This window comes from Saccostrea cucullata, unplaced genomic scaffold, assembly GCF_032062105.1.
Source record: "Saccostrea cucullata isolate Sc308-1 unplaced genomic scaffold, CSIRO_AGI_Scuc_v1 ctg6613, whole genome shotgun sequence".
In the NCBI taxonomy this organism is placed as follows: domain Eukaryota; kingdom Metazoa; phylum Mollusca; class Bivalvia; order Ostreida; family Ostreidae; genus Saccostrea; species Saccostrea cuccullata.
This window is the reverse complement of record NW_026928635.1, coordinates 1-19,770: the sequence shown is the minus strand read 5'-3', so window position 1 is coordinate 19,770 and position 19,770 is coordinate 1. Positions and strand designations below refer to the sequence as shown.

General features: G+C 35.4%; 1 protein-coding gene across 1 annotated transcript; it reads right to left on the bottom strand.

The window, feature by feature from the left end:
- Window positions 1–6,995: 6,995 nt before the first annotated feature.
- Window positions 6,996–18,908, bottom strand: LOC134278238 (protein mono-ADP-ribosyltransferase PARP15-like). The gene is made up of 4 exons (XM_062760554.1): window positions 18,706–18,908; window positions 9,362–9,510; window positions 7,702–7,873; window positions 6,996–7,372 (listed from the first exon to the last, which is right to left on the bottom strand). The coding sequence occupies exons 1-4, from the start codon at window positions 18,863–18,865 to the stop codon at window positions 7,092–7,094; spliced, it is 762 nt and encodes a 253-aa protein (XP_062616538.1). The 5' UTR covers window positions 18,866–18,908; the 3' UTR covers window positions 6,996–7,091.
- Window positions 18,909–19,770: the final 862 nt, after the last annotated feature.

Below are 19,770 nucleotides of genomic sequence, written 5' to 3'. Positions count from 1 at the left end.
ACGTTATGGTTAACGTTCAATTTCTTAAAAAGTAGGTCAAACTCCAAGGTCAAGGTCAAAGTTATTGTTATCAAATGAAAGGTCTTGTCACAAGGATCAAATATGTAAAGTATGAAAGGAACTAGCCCTTAGTCTTTAAAAGTTATGGTCAAATTCGCTTTTTTAAAGTAGGTCAATCTCAAAGGTCAAGGTCAAAGGGTCAAGGATCTTCATATCCAATGAAGGATGTTTTCACAAGGATTACATATATGAAGTATAAAAGCCCTATCTCTTACTGTTCAAAAGTTATGGCCAAGGTTAAAGTTTTTCACAAGTACAAAAATCTACAAGGTCAAGGTCAAAGGGTCAAAGTTGTTGGTATCCAGTGAAAGGTCTTTTAACAAACATTACATATGTGAAGTATAAAAGTCCTGGTATTTACTGTTCAAAAGATATAGCCAAAGTAAAATTTTAAAATTTTTCTTAAAAAGTAGGTCAAACTCCAAGGTCAAGGTCAAAGGGTCAAAGTTATTGTTATCAAATGAAAAGTCTTGTCATAAGAATCAAATATGTAAAGTATGAAAGCACTAGCCCTAACTCTTTTAAAGTTATTGTAAAGGTTTGCTTTTTTAAAGTAGGTCAAGCTCAAAGGTCAAGGTTAAAGGGTCAAGGATCTTCATATCCAATGAAGGGTCTTCTCACAAGGATTACATATATGAAGTATGAAAGCCCTATCCCTTACCGTTCAAAAGTTATGGCCAAGGTTAAAGTTTTTTCACAAGTATTGAAATCTACAAGGTCAAGGTCAAAGGGTCAAAGTTGTTGGTATCCAGTGAAAGGTCTTTTAACAAACATTACATATGTGAAGTATAAATGTCCTGGTGTTTACTGTTCAAAAGATATGGCCAAAATAAAATTTTAAAATTTTCATGTAAAAGTGGGTCAAACTCCAAGGTCAAGGTCAAAAGGTCAGATTCGGTGGTACCCAAAGAAAGGTCTTGTCACAAGGAATACACATGTGAAATGTGAAAGTTATAGCTCCACTAAATCAAAAGTTATGGACAGGGTTAAAGTTTTTGCGGACAAACAGACAAACAGAGAGACAGTCAGAGAGACAGACAGACAGACAGACAGACAGACGGACGGACGGATACGACAAAAACTATATACCCCCGAAACTTCGTTTACGGGGGCATAAAAATAAAATTAATTGAGTCATTTGTTTAGTGTTTATGAACTGACAATTAACTTGTACTAGAAGTACTGTGAGCAATACATGAGCTCACTAAATGATACCCACCACCTACCATATGATTATAATGACAGTGTCCATGTTTTGCAATGTGAAACCCAAAAACTATGTCGGATCAAAAAGTAAAATAGGAGGTATACAATTATGGCAATATGTTATAAAGATTCTGAGGAAGTTTCATCGAATTTCATTCAGAGGTATGAGAGGAGTTGCGGATAACATTTGGGTAACCCAAAGTGTAACAGACGGACGGACAGATATACCGATTACTATATACCCTGCCACTTTTCAAGCGTCTGCCAGAGGAATTTTTTAACCCACGCTTAAAAAGCTGAAGGGCCGGTATATTAATCGGTATGTCTGTGTGTCCGTTACGCTTTGGGTGACCTTTGAATGTAAAAATTACTATACATTGCAAAATGAGAAATTAGTTCTTTACTAGGATGAGAGGATGGATTACATCAGGAAGGAGTTAGAATAATGATGACAAAGAAAGCTAATAAGTCACTGATGGAATGGAAATCCATCAATAAGAGATTGATATATATGTAAGATTCTGTACATCAGATCACTTACCCAAAAATGAGAGCCCTGAAGAGACAAAAGAAAGATTTATGGAACAATTGCAGGAAGTTATTAATAACATTCCAAAGCATGACATACTGCTCATTATTGGAGATTTTAATGCAAAGGTTGGTAGCAACAACAAAGGTAATGAAAGTGCTATGGAAAAAGAGCAAAATGAAAACGGAGAACGACTATTGGATATGTGCGAACTCAACAACTTAGTTATTACAGGAACAATATTTTCTAAACCAAGACACAAAATTTCATGGATCTCACCCGATGGAAAGATCGCTTGAAAACCAAATTTAATATATAATGTGCTTATATCGAAACAACACAGATCTTCTATCTCAGAAACAAGAGTGATGATTGGAGCTGATGCAAGTAGCTTGTGATCATGAACTGATAAGGAGTAAGATCAGAATAAAAATGCAGACACACGCAGAAAAAAGTATGATGTCACAAAACTACACCAACTAGAGAAAAGGATATCATTTACATTGGAACTGAAAAATAAATTCCAAGTGCTAGAAGGATTGGGAATTGTCGAAGACATATGGGAAAATATGATAAAAGGTTACAAGAAAACAGCAGACAGCATAGTTAGAGTAAAAGGGAATAAAGCATTGGATAAGCAGAGACTCTTGGAAGGTGGTAGAACAAAATTCAGCATCTTAAACTCTTACTTGCCGACAGCAGATCAGAAAGGTTAAAAAGAAAAATAAGAAACAAATATTCAATTAAAACGCAATATAAGGAATGACAGGAGAAAGTGGACAGAAGACAAGATGACAGAAGCAGAAAGAGCAGCAAATGATGTTCACATGAAAACAGTGAATGAGATAACTAAAATTATGAGAAGAAAAGCATGACAATTTGCAATAAAGGATAAAAAGGACAAGATCATGAGCAGTCAAGACGAAAGAAAGAATTGGTGGAAAGATCATTTTCAACAAATATAAAACCGCCCACACCCCAACATCCATTAGAAGTTGAAAACATAGAACAAGTTGTAAACGAGATGGATACAAGTCCCATACAGTGAGAGGAATTTGTTAAGACTATAAATTTAAGAAACTAAAGAATGGAAAAGCTAGATGAGTAAATGGGGTAACAGCTGAGATGTTAAAATCAGACATGGAGACAACAGCAGGATATACTCTTCAACAACCTGGAAACACAAAATCATTTCATAGGTTTGAATAAAGACCTGATGGAACAAGCTGGCTTTAGAAGAGGGAGAAATATACTTGAAGAAGGCGTTAATGGTAACCTAACAACGAATTTATATGATAAACGTGATGACTTTAACTTTTCTATCTTCAACTTCCCTTACTTATGCAGCAACATACCTTCATCATCTGCATACGGAGTGTATATACCTCAGTTGATTCGATACGCAAGAGTATGTCCTACGTATAAACAATTTATAAATGGAGGTAAATTATTGACAAGCAAGTTGATGAAACAAGAATATCAGCAGTCTCGTTTAAAGTCATCATTTCGTAAGTTCTATGGTCGATACAATGACCTTGTCAGCAAATACAATTTATCATTGCGTCAAATGCTGACTGACGTTTTTCATACTTATTGTTAGTCCAACATTTATACACTGAATTGACGACAGATTTTTCCGTTTTTTTCACGACCATGACAATGAGCACACGGTGGGTGTGACCAGTCAGCAGGGGATGCTCACTCCTCCATGGTACCTGATCCCACCTCTTATGTTTCGGAGGTCCGTGTTTGCTCTGCTCTTGCTTTGTATTGTTATATGGACTAGCTTTGAGATTGAATACTGTTCGTAAATATCTCCATATTCTTCATACAACAGAACAACTATTTACACTCCATATCATGGATGTACAGATTGGATCTCAACATTGTTTGTTAATTATGTAGACTCTGAAAAGACATTTGATTCCATTCATAGAGAGAGCCTTTGATCTATCTTGAAGTTTCATGGCATCCCAGACAAAATGGTCAGAATGGTGAAACTCCTAGGCCTATATGAATAATTCCAGTGAGCAGTCCTAAAAGATGGGAAATAAACGGACTGGTCCGGGTAATAACAGGAGTGATGCAGGGTTGCACAATGTCTGGATTCGTTGGTTATAGACTTTGTGATGAAAAGAACTACAGAAACAGAACGAACAGGAGTAAGGGGGAATTTAACAACAGGACTCGAATATCTAGATTTCGCAGATGATCTTGCTCTACTTTTCACAAAATTTAGGGGCATCCAGCAAAAGACAGAGACTTGTGCGAGGTCGATATGCTTTCTCTAGGGTCTATTAGAAGGCTCGTAAAATCTAGAGCTCGATCGTCAAAATTTTCCATCCAAACAAAGGTAAAGTAATTTAACAGCTTGGTCCTGTCGGTTCTAATGTATGGAAGTGAAACATGCAAAACAACGGAGCGAGACAATAAGAAAATTGACACCTTTTAGAATAGATGGCTAAGAAAGATCCTGAGAGTAAGCCTGAGAAATGAAGTCCATCATAGAACAAAGAAAGTAAGAGGAAGTGAAAGAAAAACTCTCAGGAAGAAGTGAAATTGGATAGGCCATGTACTGAGGATGGATAACACCAATGTACCACCGCATTGATATGGCATCCAGAATGTAAGAGAAAAGTAGGCCGGCCAAAAACAACTTGGAGAAGGACCATGAAGCAAGAAAGGGTACAACTGGGATGGTAAAGCTAGGCGTCAGCGAGGGCAGCAGGTAACGACAGGGGCAGGTGGAGACAGTGTATTGGGGCCTTACAGTGTATGTGCCAGCGAGCACTAAGAGAATACATGTAGGTGAGGTGAGGTCCTACAAGTGTGGCACTCCTGGTTCCAATTTGGATATTTTACAACGTAAAAAACATGTCAATTGTTACCTAACAACAAAACTTTATGATGAACTTTTTATGATAATTTCAAAGTGTCTATCGTCAACTTTTTTTAAGAAACAATATACCACAATCACCTGTATCTAAAGTGTATGCACAGAAGCCTGTAACATACTGTATTTGATTTTACGTAATCACTATATGTATACAAAAAGAGAAAGGGAAACAACGTCAGCTCGACTTTACACAAGGTCGATCTCGGAAATGACTTTTTTGTATACATATATATATATAGTGATTACGTAAAATGAAAAACAGTATGTTACCGGTCCATGTGAGTGTATGGTACCCAGATAGACAAGATCATACACTATCTACAAACAATTTGAAAAAAGAGGCAAGATATTGACAAAAAGTTTAATAAAACAAAGATATTTTTATTTTTGTCATAAATAATTTGTGTAAAATAATAACATGTGTATGTGTCCCCTCAATTACATTTCTAAAAAAAACTTTTTGAAAGTTAATTGAGTTGGTTTCTTGATAATTACATCTGAATGTTAATTTGTCGCAAGTGAAAGGACAGGAGCCTTAAATGCATGTGCATGTCTACCTTGCGCGACTGTCTGGCGTCATTGAAATAACATGAGGCATTTCACATTTAAATATAAAAAATAAAACAAGGAATCACTGTCTAAGTTGGGTATGCAAGGGGCATTAGTGACAGGAACGTGGGAAAAATTATGCATAACGGGCTTCGTCACGGTATTAAAACTTTTTCACGTTTCCAGCTATCGTTTTTCTTCATGCATAAACCAACAAACTAGACAGTGATTACTTGATTGTTATTATATTATTACAAAGTTGTTTATATTCTAGTGACCATCCAATAATGCTTCACCACAACGTACAGATTTTACAGGTATAAAATTTCACATAATATTTTGCATAATATGTTTTTGTATTCTTGGAACTTTTACAGTAGTACAAGTTTCATCATGCTTGAAGTTGTGTTTACTAAGAAAAAAAACCCCAGCGAACAGTATTCAAGTTCAAAAGTCCATTTAAACAAAACAAACAAGAAGCAGAGTAAACACGGATCTTTAAAACATGAGAGGTGAGATCAGGTGCCATGGAGGAGTGAGCATCCCCTGCTCACTAATCACATTCGCTGCATGCTCCTTGTGACGGTCGAAAAATGACAGAAAGATCCATCGACAATACAATTAGTATGAAAAACACTGGTCAGCATAAACAAATTTTTGTCCTCATATATTAAGAGGATGCTGAGTATATGATTGGAACAATCATTGTTAAAATAACATTGATTAAACATCGTAGTTGTATTTTGATGTCTAGTTAAGGCAACAACATAAAAATAAATTTTGTATTTTAGGAAAATAAATGAGATATTTCCTGCTCTATGTCAGCTGTTACTAACATGACTAATACAGATTAATTTCTTTTCAACTTGTGAATTATTGGGGACAGGAGGATACATTGTTCTAATATTGCCCCCCCCCCCCAAACGTTTAATACTGTGTTTTAATATCCATCTTATTCTTCTGATCCATTCTGATAGTGTCAAGGTCATCTTTTTCATATTTAGACCCCAAAAAATATTTCACGTTTTTCCACAGATAAGACACCTTTTTAAATAAAAGTGTTGCTTCAACAAGTTTAATATTGAATTGAACTGAATAAATTTTATTGACACATTCAAAAAGATTATATATTAGTTTAGAAACTTTTAGTCATCTCCTAATACAACATTTGTATATTGCCAAAATATATTGCATGTACAATAATTAACTTATATATACATGGTCTTCTTCATATAAAAAGTATTAATAGAAAGAAAATAAAATCTTCTTAAATGTACAAATATCGATTGTAAAAATAAAAGTAACATTGGTAAAACGACGATTTTCATTTTGAAAAAGTTAAAATAAACTTGACAAGTTCAGCATTTTATCCACATCACCCCATTGCATTAAGGCAGATTAATTTGCCCTTGTACCAAATTGATCTCATCTAATTGACGGAAGCACATATAATACTGTTAAAACTAATAATGGAACGAATTAGCAAAAATCTAAAATTCATCTTGGTACGAGTTAATTAGTTGGTATCCCTTAAATTAATGCTTGTAATCATATATAAACATGTGTTCTAACAAATAAAATCGTCCTTGTTTCATTTTCTGTATCTACAAAATTGTTCATTTTCATTGTTAAATAGCTAGAATGCAGTGTACATTACTTTTTTCATTATCAGAAGATGACATATTCATTAAATCCATCAAACAATTTGATTGCAATTACAAATGATTTTACTACTTATCATATTAACTTCCATATACGTTATTAGTAGTACTTGAAAACGTTTTCAAAGTTACATTTACAATACAAATTGCATCGCAATAACAATATTCCCTGCTTGATATATTAGATGGATTATCTGAATATTATATGATATGCCGGGTAGGCTTGGGTGTCATGAAATATTACATACATTTCAGGATTACTGAGATTATCGCAGGCAGAATCATAAGTCACATGACTTCCTGTGCCTGGTTTATGTGGAAGTACATTCATGCTACTATTACCCATACAATAATTACCAGTCGCAACTTGGACACAGAACATGTGCTTGAGTCCATTTGAGTCGAGTCTGCAATATCCAGAAGAGTAAGAAGCTCTCACAGCAAAGTAAACCCCAGCACCATATATCGTGCCTAGTATTTAGAAAATGCATTTACTAGTATTATAAAAACACATAAATTCAATTAAGTACTCGTATAAATTACTATCAATTTAGTTCATCTTAGGATAAAAATACGTAAAAGGGCATTTCATGTGTTTACTATAAATGTGTTATAATGTCAAACTATACACGTTCACATTAATTCATTGGCTACATGTAGACTGACGAACATATATCTTTTTGCTGTCAACAAACAACATCGTTTATACTTGTATATATAGTTTAAGTCAACTTTGTAAATTGCCGTTTAGTTCTTTCGAATCCCCAGTCATGACCCAGTCCAAGACAATAACTACCTACCATTCCTGCCACAATATCCCCTATTAAATCCATTGTTGATGATTTTATCTACAGTTTCTGGGTAGGTTCCATGCCATAACCATTTCTGAGGATTTTTTCCATTTTTTACTTCGATTTCTTTCCGTTTTGCAGCATATTGCTGATACAGATATGGGTTTTGCACCCTGCGTATCTATATAAACAGAAAATAATCTTTGATTGAAAGTTTTTTTTTATCTTTGAGAAAAAAAATGTCTTATATTTAAAACTTCAACAAACAACAATTAAATTAGGTTTCTTAACTTATCAATCATTAGGTACATGAACATCTTTTAATAAACTTTAAGATGTCAAAATTAGGTAAGTAAAATTCGATTATTTGATAACCCACTGAAAGGGTAATATCAATTTTATACACTGTATCCTTCAGTTTTTCATGCTTGCTCCAAAGTCTATTTCGATACGTAAAATAGAAAATCTGAAGACAATCTGAATTAAAATTTAAAGAGGTTTGAACATAGTTTCCAATGATTTTTTTGAGAATCTATTTTTATTAAAAGACCCGTTTTTTAACAATCTTGTTTAAAGAAAGCATTTGGTAAAATAAATGGTGGTTAAAATGAAGTTGTTAGCAAATATGATCTATCATTTGGGTCGTACTTTGGCTATCTTGTTTTTATAAAAAAAATTAGGCCTTTGCTTCTATACTGAATTTGATTTCGCTACTACAAAATATTCCATCTATCTAAACAATATACATGACCAACAGCGAGTGTAACCGCTTAACAGGGGATGATAACTACTTCGTGGCACCTGATCCCAGCTCTGGAATTTCTAGGAATGTGTTTGTGCACTCTTTACTGATTTATCTGTAGTCTCGTTTTAAGTCACCAATTCGAAAGTTCATTGATCGATACAACGACATTGTCAGCAAATACAATTTATCATCAAGTGCTGACTGATGTTTTTCATACATATTATTAGGTCATTGTTTACACACTGAATTATTGATGGATTTTTCGTTATTTCCCGATCATGACAAGGAGCACACGGCGGGTGTAACCGATCGGAAGGGGATGCTCACTCTTCCATGGAACCTGATCTCACCTTTGATGTTTTGGAGGTCTATGTTTGCTCCTATTTTGTATTGTTTAACGGACTTTTAAGCTTGAATATTGCTCATTATACTAAAAGATATATTTCATTACAGAATTTTTTAGATCAAGTTCTGTTCATTATCTTCACCTTTTTCATTTCTTTAGTTTCAAAAGATTAAAAAAAAGATGTCAGAGAATTATGGACCTTATTTTCGTATTTGTGCTTAGTAAAATTGATTTCAATGCACAATTCTCGAAGAATTTCAGTTGCATGATAAATCTCACATGCAGCTCTATGATCAATATAGTGGCATAAATTTACTAGTATATCATATATCAAAATCTAGTACTACTATCGCTACATTGATTGATTTTTAGTACTATACACATTTTCCTTTTTTTTTTTTAGTGTATGTACATTACTCATAAGATGCATAATCTTTATTTCAACATATGACTAATTCTTAATTTTTCTATATTTTTATCATGGTTTTTGATTTGTTTGTTTTTTAACAAATTCTCAAAGGGAGAGAATAGTAGGATAGGATTTTATGGTGTGATAACTTAAAGAATTTTTGTCCTACCTCTGAAATTGACACTTCTCTCATACTGGTGGCCTTGAACTTTGACATGACCTCTTGGTATTCATTGTCCCAATGGTTCAAGGTGATCTCAACCAGAGTCTGATTATTTTTCATAGTTGTCCATGAAGTTGGTAGCCCAACATGAAAACCTTAAAGTATTTTATAATAGATTTTTTTTATACAAATAATTGCTAATAATTTCCTCCTTATTATTAATTAATATTGCTTTTCGTAAGTGTCTATTCTAAACAGAAGACCTTATAGTGATCTTACTGTTTATTATCGGTATAACTAGGAGAGGTTTTCACACGATTTAAATAAAAGATATGAAATCGATCATTATGCACCATTCAGTGATATGAAGGTTTGAAATTACAGGTGCTTAGGCACAGATTTGAACTGAATATTTTTCATTTGTGATGTACCTATTAACTTGTTGGGTATTTGCCATAGTTTTTCTTGGTGATCAGTTCGAGAGTTGAAGATAAACAACTAAGTTTTTATTTTCCGAAGAATCTGTTTATTGTCTTTTGAACATTTTCACATGGTTGGGAATATACTTTCATGAATGATCTGACTCCTCTTTTGTGTTAACAAGTTTCTGATTACGAGGAGTTCCCTTGAAAAGTCTATAAGCAGATATATAAGGCCTGAACACATGACTGGCTTATGCCTAGGTCACATTTCCCGACCGGTGGCCGTAGACCGGTTGTAATCGGTGGTAATCCTTAGTGTAAGCGATGCACCAACATCGGTCCACATCGGCCTAGTAGTCCTTAAAGTATCAGTCACATTATCCAGCGATGGGCAATAACAGCAATTTTTGATAAAGTATCAGTCACATTATCCAGCGATGGGGTATACGATGAGAAGCCGATGCGTTTTTGATGAAAATGGCGTGGTTGCCGGCCGGGCACCACTAGAGATCGGACGGTGACTGAGGCCATTTTGCGAATTGGAGGGGTAATCGGTAGGAAATAATTCGTAGTTAAAATTCAGCGATGTCTCCAACTATGCCTCACGTCGCTCCTCATCGGCAACCCATCATTAAAATATCTTTCAAGGATCGGTCGATGTATGGCCGAGCATCGTCCAATATCCGTTGAATCTGAGATCATCGGGGGGTTGAGTGGTGTTCAACAGATAACGGCCGATCATCGGTCGATGTTCGACCAAACATTGGCTCGTAGTCGAACGATATACGAACGATGTTCACCAATGCATGAGCGATGTTATATACATCGGCCGATTATCCTGGAACATCGTTTTATGATTAGCAAAGCGTCACTAGATCTTTGTAATTCCGGCCGGCAACCATGCCACTTTTATCTTGAAACGCATTGGTTGCCGATCGTATACCCATCGCTGGATAATGTGACTGATACTTTAAAGACTACTAGGCCGATGTGGACCGATGTTGGGGCATCGTTAACACCACGGATTACTACCGATTACCACCGGTCTACGGCTACCGGCCGGTAAATGTGACCTAGGCATAAACATGGCGTGGTTGCCGGCCGGACTTTACAAGGGCCCAGCGATGCATTGCTAATCATAAAACGATGTTCCGGGATAATCGTCCGATGAATATTACATCGCTTATACATTGGTGAACATCGTTCGCACGTCGGTCGACTACGGGCCAATGTTTGGTCGAACATCGACCGATGATCGGTCGTTATTTGTTGCCCACCACTCAACCTAACGATGACCTCAGATTCAACAGATATCGGACGATGCTCGGTCATACATCGGCCGATCCTTGAAAGATGTGTTAATAATAGGTTGACTATGAGGAGCGATGTGAGGCATCGTTGGAGACATCGCTGAATTTTAACTACGAATTATTTTCTACCGATGACCTACCGATGACCCCAACGATTCGCAAAATTGCCTCAGTCACCGTCCGATCACTAGTGGTGTCCGGCCGGCAACCATGCTATTTTCATAAAAAAACACATCGGTTTCTCATCGTTTACCCCATCGTTGAATAATGTGACTTATACTTTAGTGGAATCGGAGCTATGAGAAAAGAGACACAAGTACTTTTGAAATAAATATTGGGAGCCGTGTGGCCTTTGCAGAGCTCCTGATCCAGTTTACAGTTAGAATATCGCATTTCCATGCCAGGTAAATGGGAAGAGAGAACAAAACTGTCTTTCCCTGATTTTCTCTTGTCGCGAATAAATCTGTCTGGAGGAATGATAATCTGAAAGAATCTGTTGAACTACTTACTAAGACTCTATTCTATCATATTTGAGAAATTGCTGTCTTATGGACAACTCGTCCGGTATCACATTCCCTTCCCAAAGAATGTGTTACCTGAATTTATGCTCTAATAATGCGACTACAATGCAAAATCCTTCATGTCAAGGGTAGCACAGGTTTGAGAAATGTTTTGAGGTAGAACACAAGCATTGCTGAGTTGTCTATTCTATAAAGAATCTGTTTATGTTTGCCATTGTCTTTGAAGTGAAGAATAAGTTTCTCCACTGCACCAGAGACGTATTATACGTCTCTGACAGCACCAAGTTCCAGCAAAATTGTCTGATATTTATTTCATCACTGACAATGGGTCGAACGCATTGCTTTGTGTACATTATGCTTCCCAACTGAAGCATCTGTCCACAATGGTCGATCTGCCCTGAAACTCAAAATAGATGTCTCTGCAAAATTACGTTATTTAGGCTGATAAAATTCCACAAATTATTATTTTTGACACTGGCTCTTAAGTTTCTTCAGCATAAAGCAAAATAAAAAAATACCAGTACTCAAATGTGGTATAAAAAAATTCTGTGCCAAGTTGACACAATTTGATTTCCCAGCGCAGAATATTTGCGATTCTGAAAATACTACGATTCCTGTAGAGGAAAAATATATATTACAACGAGTGTGCATGCCCCACAAAGTGTAAAAGAAACTAATGCGTAGGTCACATCTCCCGTCCGGTGGCCGTAGACCGGTGGTAATCGCTGGTAATCCGTGGTGTGAGCGATGCTCAAACATCGGTCCACATCGGTCTAGTAGTCCTTAAACATGTTTAGTCAGTATCAGTCATATTATCAAGCGATGGGGTATACGATGGACAGCCAATGCGTTTTTGATAAAAATGGGGTCGTTGCCGGCCAGACTTTACAAAGGCCCAGTGATGCATTACTTGTCATAAAACGAAGTTCCAGTCTAATCGACCGATGCATATTACATCAATCAACCCTCCGATGATCTTTGATTCAACGGACACTTGACGATGCTCGGCCATACATCGGCCATTCCTTGAAAGATGTTAATGATGGGTTTCCGATGAGGAGCGATATGGGGCATCGGTTGAAACATCGCTGATTGTAAACTACGAATTATTTTCTACCGATGACCCATCGATTCGCAGAATGGCCTCAGTCACCGAGCAATTACTAGTGGTGTCCGGTGTCACCGCCCGGTGTAAAGACGAATAATGACCCCCATCGAAAAATGACCGGGGGTCATTTTTCGACAGCAAAAAATGACCCCCGGTCAAAATTCAACGGCGAAAAATTACCCCCGGTTATTATTCGACGTAGAAAAATGACCCTTTTCCCCGTAGAAAAAGTGGCATCACCCTACAGATTTGCAGAACCCTCATGAAGAAAAATGACCCCCGTAGAAAAATGACTCCCTGTGGATTAAAGCTGAAATATTTAGGGAGCCAAAAAAAAAATAGATAAAGAAGCATATTGGCCAAAATGCTCACCTGAGCTTATTTGGAATAAATTGATGATATATTGATCTTATAACATACGATTACAGCTATATTTTAAGGTCAATGCAGTGATTCAGAATCTAAAGGAGTAAAGATTTATCGAGCCTAAAGGGTTAGGTAAACATTGCTTTTCGATGGTGGAAATCATCGTACTGCATGACAGAAAAAATCAGTATCATATATTAGTATATCCTCCGCTTGAAAAGCGGGAAGGTATATAGTGATCGGGATGTCCGTCCGTCCATCTGTTACGCTTTGGGGTATCCATCTGTTATCCGCAACTCCTCTTATATATAAAAAGTTGTGTTTGTGAAACAGCTATGCCCCTGTATGGCAACATAGCGATGATTAAACTTTTCTTAAATGCAATTTAAATATAATGGTACCCAAAGTAGTGTCTTCTCACATGAAATACAAATACAAAATAGGAAAGCCCTAGAACCACTTGTTCAAAATTAATGGCTAAGGATAAGACTTCGAAAGTTAGGTCAAACTCAAAGGTCAAAGAGTCAAAGTTGATGGTTTCTTAAGAAAGGTTTAATGAAACAAGGATTACATCTGTGAAGTTTGAGAGTACGTATGTCTAGTATTTACCGTTTAAAAGTTATAGCCAAAGTAAATTAAAAATTTGGCATTTTTTTGTAAAATGGGACAAACTCCAACGTAAAGGTCAAAAGGTCAAATTTGGTGGTACCCAAAGTAAGGTCCTGTCACAAGGAATATACATATATTGAATATGAAAGGCATAGCTACAATAAATGAAAAGTTATGATCAAGGTTCAAGTTTTTGCGGAGAAACAGACCGCCAGATAGACAGACAGGCAAACAGACGGACACGATAATACTATATACCCCCGAATCTTCGTTTACAAGGACATAAAAAGAAATGGTCTTTATTTAACACGTCCAGTCCAAAGACTATTTTACCTACGTAGCTATAATTAGCTACCTAGGTATTTAAAGCTACCCAAAGTTGCTATTTTTACCTACTTTAAATATTTTCTGCATTTTGCGCCCAAAAGATCAAACGGCGCAACATGGTGAATATCATATTGTTTGATACGGTCACACTAATGATGAATACGACAAAATTTTGGCCAAAAAAAATGATTACTTCCTGAATTGGCAATTTTACATTAGTTTCTATGCAAAATTGATAATATGATTAATAATATAATATGATTAATAAGTAATCATTTTTGGGCCAATTTTTTATCATATTCATCATCAGTGAGACTGTATCGAGCATTTTTGTGCTCATCGTGTTGCGCCGTTCCTGCATTTGGCTACAAAATGCAAGTAAAGCAGAAAGTAGGTAAAAATAGCTACTTTGGGTAGCTTTAAATACCTAGGTAGCTATTAAAAGCTACGTAGGTAGAAAAAGTCTTTGGACTGGACCTGTTTAACTTTCAGATAACAGATTATTAATTTGTTAAAACAGGTTATTTTTGTTAAAACAAATTATTAATTTGTTATAACAAATTAGTAATTTGATAAAACAAATTACTATTTTTGACAAAATTTGAAATGTATACAATCTACGAAACCCAGATCAAATAAAAAATCTTCGTATATGTCGGATTTATGAAAATAATTTGCAACTGTCAAAGTTATTGGCAAATAATAAGGCTTTAGTGGGACAATTGAGAGCTTTTTCAGCAGGCTTTTTTTAAGGAATTTAATATCAAATTTCACCGAGATACCCACTCAGGAATACTGTGGGTTTCATTTTTTCGTTCGTTTTCCGGGGAAGGTTATTATGGAATGTATTTTTTTTTCTTGATAATTTATCCGCAAATTCATTTTGGCCCAATGGTACCTCTGTTGCTCACAGCTTTATAGGAAACCATGGAGGTTCACCACGGGAGCAGATCCAGGATTTTGCATAGATAAAATTGGGTTAGGTTTAAAGATTTTATTCTTTACACATGAATTGGGTTGAACAGTAGACATAAATGCCTGTCGAAAAGTAGTATTCAAAGTAGATCATGTCACAGGTAAAGAAAGAATTCAGAGAGAAAGAGAGAAGGGTTAAAATGAACAAAAACAAAACACAAACTAGAGATACTGTGAGCAATGAGCTCTCTAAATGATACCCCAACCCCCGCCTCCCATATGCTTATAATGACAAAGTCCATGTTTTGCTGTGGCCGGGAAACCCAAAATATGTGTCGGATCAAAACGTAAAATAGGAGGTGCACGATGACAATATGTTATGTTATATAGATTCTGTGAAAGTTTCATTAAATTACACTTCGTGGTTTAAGAGGAGTTGCGGATAAGAGATGGGTACTCCAAAGCGTAACAGACGGGCGGACGGACATACCGATTAGTATACCCTCCCACTTTTCAAGCGGGGGGATATAATAAAACAATTTATATTGTAACATTCTGTTGCATGGCTCAAATAAGATAATTTTTTTCCTAGCATACGAATTGGGTGATATGACTTTGAAGAGTCGGAAGGGGGGGGGCACGTATGGATAAACTTTCATTAAAGCTTCTAAGAACAAGCTATAAGAAATAGAATCTAGCTAGGAATTGATGCAATTCATCATGACATTGATGTTTGAAATGAAAACTCTGAGCTGCTAGAAGAAACGTATAGGTCAAAAGCTTTGCAGACTGTGTGCTTATTGTTTCACAAATTCAATATTTCAAAGATTTCTAAGCTGATATAGATTCCATAGTTCTGTGTACATGTCAAATATCCAAAATAGTTATTTGTTATAACAAATTATTAATTTGATATAACAGATTATTTATTTGTTAAAACAAATTAATAATTTTTTATAACAGATTACTAATTTGTAAAAGGGTCGAGTAAAACAAGAATTAAGAAATGTTATGAATACAGTGTGCTAAATCAAAAGGTTATGTCTTCAATGTATAGTTTTTGCATTTGAATGTGTATTTTACACTAGCACATAGCTTTACAGAGCATATTTTTAGGTGTTATACCCACCCCATTCCCTTAACAGATTTAGGAGGAAGTCGATTATCAACAAAAGCAACAAAAAACTAACCTACCTTTATTTTTCTATAAGGAGGGACTAAAAATAAGCTTAAAATAATCTACTATTCTACTAATTTTCAACTGTTACTTTGCCACAATACTTTCAAGTATACCCCAACCAACAATCGCAATTTATCGGGCCTTTCCGACTAGCGGAAAAACGACCTCGAATGTATATGGTAGACACCATGACAACCCTCCCTTTTAACGATCTTTGAAATAAATGCACGGAGACCTTTTATCTGTGGAATATGGAATTTAACTTCATTCAATGTAATAATATTACCTAAAATATACTATAGAAGGGACTTCTAACCCAGTCTATCCTATATTTGAATAAACAGGAAATGTATAAATTTTTAACATCCGGTGATGTTAATACATTCGAGGTTGTTTTCCGACCTCTGACGGAAAGACCCGAGATGATGCGATCGCCCTCACCAACATACAAAGTATGCTTTATTCATGGCAAAGTAAATTATAATATGATAGAATTTGTGTGAAGGCTTAACTTCATTTCAATTTTTTATCTAGAGCCTCTTTCAGTATTATTGAAAAGTATAGAGTTTTATTTATATTTGTGCTTTTCATTTATTTTTTTGTTTTGATTTAATGTAACAGGGGGGGGGGGTGTAAATATTTCCTCCTCTTTCATTGTCAAATAGGATTTGCCAAACTTATTCAAGATAAAAGTTGAAATGAAAGAAAAATTTATTTTTTCTATTAAAGATTATTGGAACCTGATTGTTGCATGGTTTGATTTCTAAAAACAAGTCGAATATCATTCTTTAAGCAAACACCATAAGAAGGAATATTAAAAAGAAATTTTATTTACTTGACAATTAAAGAATCTCTTTTCACTTTAAAGGGGGTCATTTTTCAATGGGGGTCAATTTTTCATAGGACTAACATATAAAATAATGACACCTAGGACACTTTTTCTACAAAAAAAAAAAAGACTTTTTCTACGGGAAGGGGATCATTTTTGTCCTTGAAAAATTACCCTCGGTTATTATTCGATGGGGTCATTATTCGTCTTTACACTGGCAACCACACCATTTTCATCAACAAATAAATCGGTTTCTCATCGTATACATCATCGCTGGATAATGTGACTGATACTTAAGGGAGTCGCAAGTGTTTTGTATTATGAGTATGACCACAGAGTATGTATTACATGGGTGGTTGAAAATTTAATGCCCTGTTCACACGGAGAATTTAATTCGCAGTAAATTAATGCGAAGTAAACTAATGCGAATCAAACTAATGCGAATTAAATTGCGTTCACACGACAGCTAATGCGAAGTAAACTAATGCGAATTAAAATTTTACTTCTGCAGCCTGGCGTCAGCACGGCTATTATGACGTCATTTGCAAATCACGTCACCTTATGCTGAAGCAGATCCATTTGGCATAATGACAAAGTGTCTGTATACACATTTTAATGATTTACAAACTTTTCCTTAGTTTTTCACTCAAAAATAGCACAAGTACCTATAGCTGACCACCGACAATTGGCATTTGACTAAATTTTGCCATTACGCATGTGTCAGAATTTAATTCGAATTAGCTTCGCTTAGCGTTCACACGGAGCTAATGCGAAGTAATTTAATGCTCAGTAAACTAATTCGCATTAAATTCTCCGTGTGAACGCTAAGCGAAGCTAATTCGCAGTAAACTTACGTTTAATTCGAATTAAACTCTCCGTGTGAACAGGGCATAAGTAAAAATGTAGGCAGTTTGTGGAAAATGCAAATACAAAGTGACGAAGATAAGTGTAGATATTAATATACACATGCCTACTGATGTGAACCTGTGGCAAGAAAACAATCATTTCTTTTGTAACTAGTAACGGAAAAAATGATTTAAAATTTTTTCTGTGCCATATTTTAAAATCGGCTGTAGCCGTAATTATAACTACCATGACATGTAAAATAATTTGCATTTTCTACGTTTTTCATGTATTTATCATGACGGCATTAATGTCACAAAGTAAATTTTACAAAAAAATATTTAAAATGTAACAGAATTTAATTCTATAAAAAGAATTATTTTGAATGCTTGTTTTTTAGCAGATGTCGAAATTATTTATCAATCAATTAATGTTTAGGCAGTAAAAAGGAATTTTTCACTCGATATTTATTTTAGGAATTAGTGTCAATCCTCTGCCTCAAAGAGTGTCCGACTCGTTTGTGTGATGATTGCGTAAATGTGTTAATTGAAGTTTGAGTGAATGCCGTTTGAATGACCTGGAACGATAAACAATTCATTCATTTCCTTTTGCCCATATTCTTGGCCTCTGTTAACCATATTTCCATGGATAACATTCTTATCTGGGTGACATGGGCATTACTATTGTTTTATCAGATTTCATATCAACTAAATAAAAATTGTGTTTATTTTTTATAATATTATTCATAAAGTTACCAATGATTGACATTGTATTATCCAGTATATTTAAAATATTCATTGACAAATACATTAAACAGAACAAATGAAGTTTTGCGCTGTTTGACATAAAACATATTTAACTAATTAAGGTTCTTCCTTCCTGTTTTCTATTTAAAAAAAAAATGAAATTTCTTTCAATACCTCTCGTTTTTCCTGTAAAATCATCCTTGGTTTGTTGTAAAGGTACATAAGAAAAGCTCTGTAGTGTAAATTCAAATACTGGAAGTATTTGGCTCTGGAAAACAATAACCCTCACTGTTTGTAGGTTCAGCGGATGATATTTACTGATGGCTCTAAACATGCACAGGGAAATCTCTGCAGGGTCAATATCTACAACCCCTAAAATAAAACAAGAGGCCCAAGGGCCTAACGGTCACTTGAGTATAATGTATAACGATCAAAGAAGAAAACAACATAAGCTAATAAATGAAGCTATGATGCAGAAATATCCTAGAAACCTGGAATCTGGACGAAGATGATCGAAAGAAACTGAGCGTACATTACGAAAAATTTGAGGAATATGTCAAGCCGAGAACGAACATCATCTATAATAGGTACCGATTTCAAACAAGAGTTCAGGGAGAAACAAAGACATTCGATCAATTTGTTACTGAGTTAGAATTGCTAGTCAAAGATTGCACTTATGACGAAAGTGAAGAAATGGTTAGAGACAGAATAGTAATAGGTGTGAGAACACACAAGATACGAGAGAAACTTATAAATGTAGGATTGGATCCAACCTTGCAAAAAGCACTCGACATAGCACGTCTGCACGAACAATCAACGACTCAAGCGAGACAGATCTCGGGGAAAGATGCATCTGTACATGTCATTCACAAGAAGTCGCATTCCGAGCAACCAAAATCTGCGCAACAATTTGCTAATCCACACAAGAAAGCTCACACAAACAGAAATCAATATTCAAAGAAAAAATGGCATCATAACAAACTTCCACAGACAAATGAATGTTCGCGATGCGAATATGAACACAATACCTCAGTTTGTCCTGCCAAGGGAAACAATTGCCATAAATGTGATCATTCGGATCACTTTGCGAGAAAATGCCATTCGAAAGCCAAACGTGTGAATGCCGTTGACACGTGTTCTTCCGATAGTGAAAACGACTCGTGTGAAGAGTTATATCTTGGTTATATAACAGCCGACGTTAACATGGTGGATACAGAATGGAGTGAAGCCATTGAAATC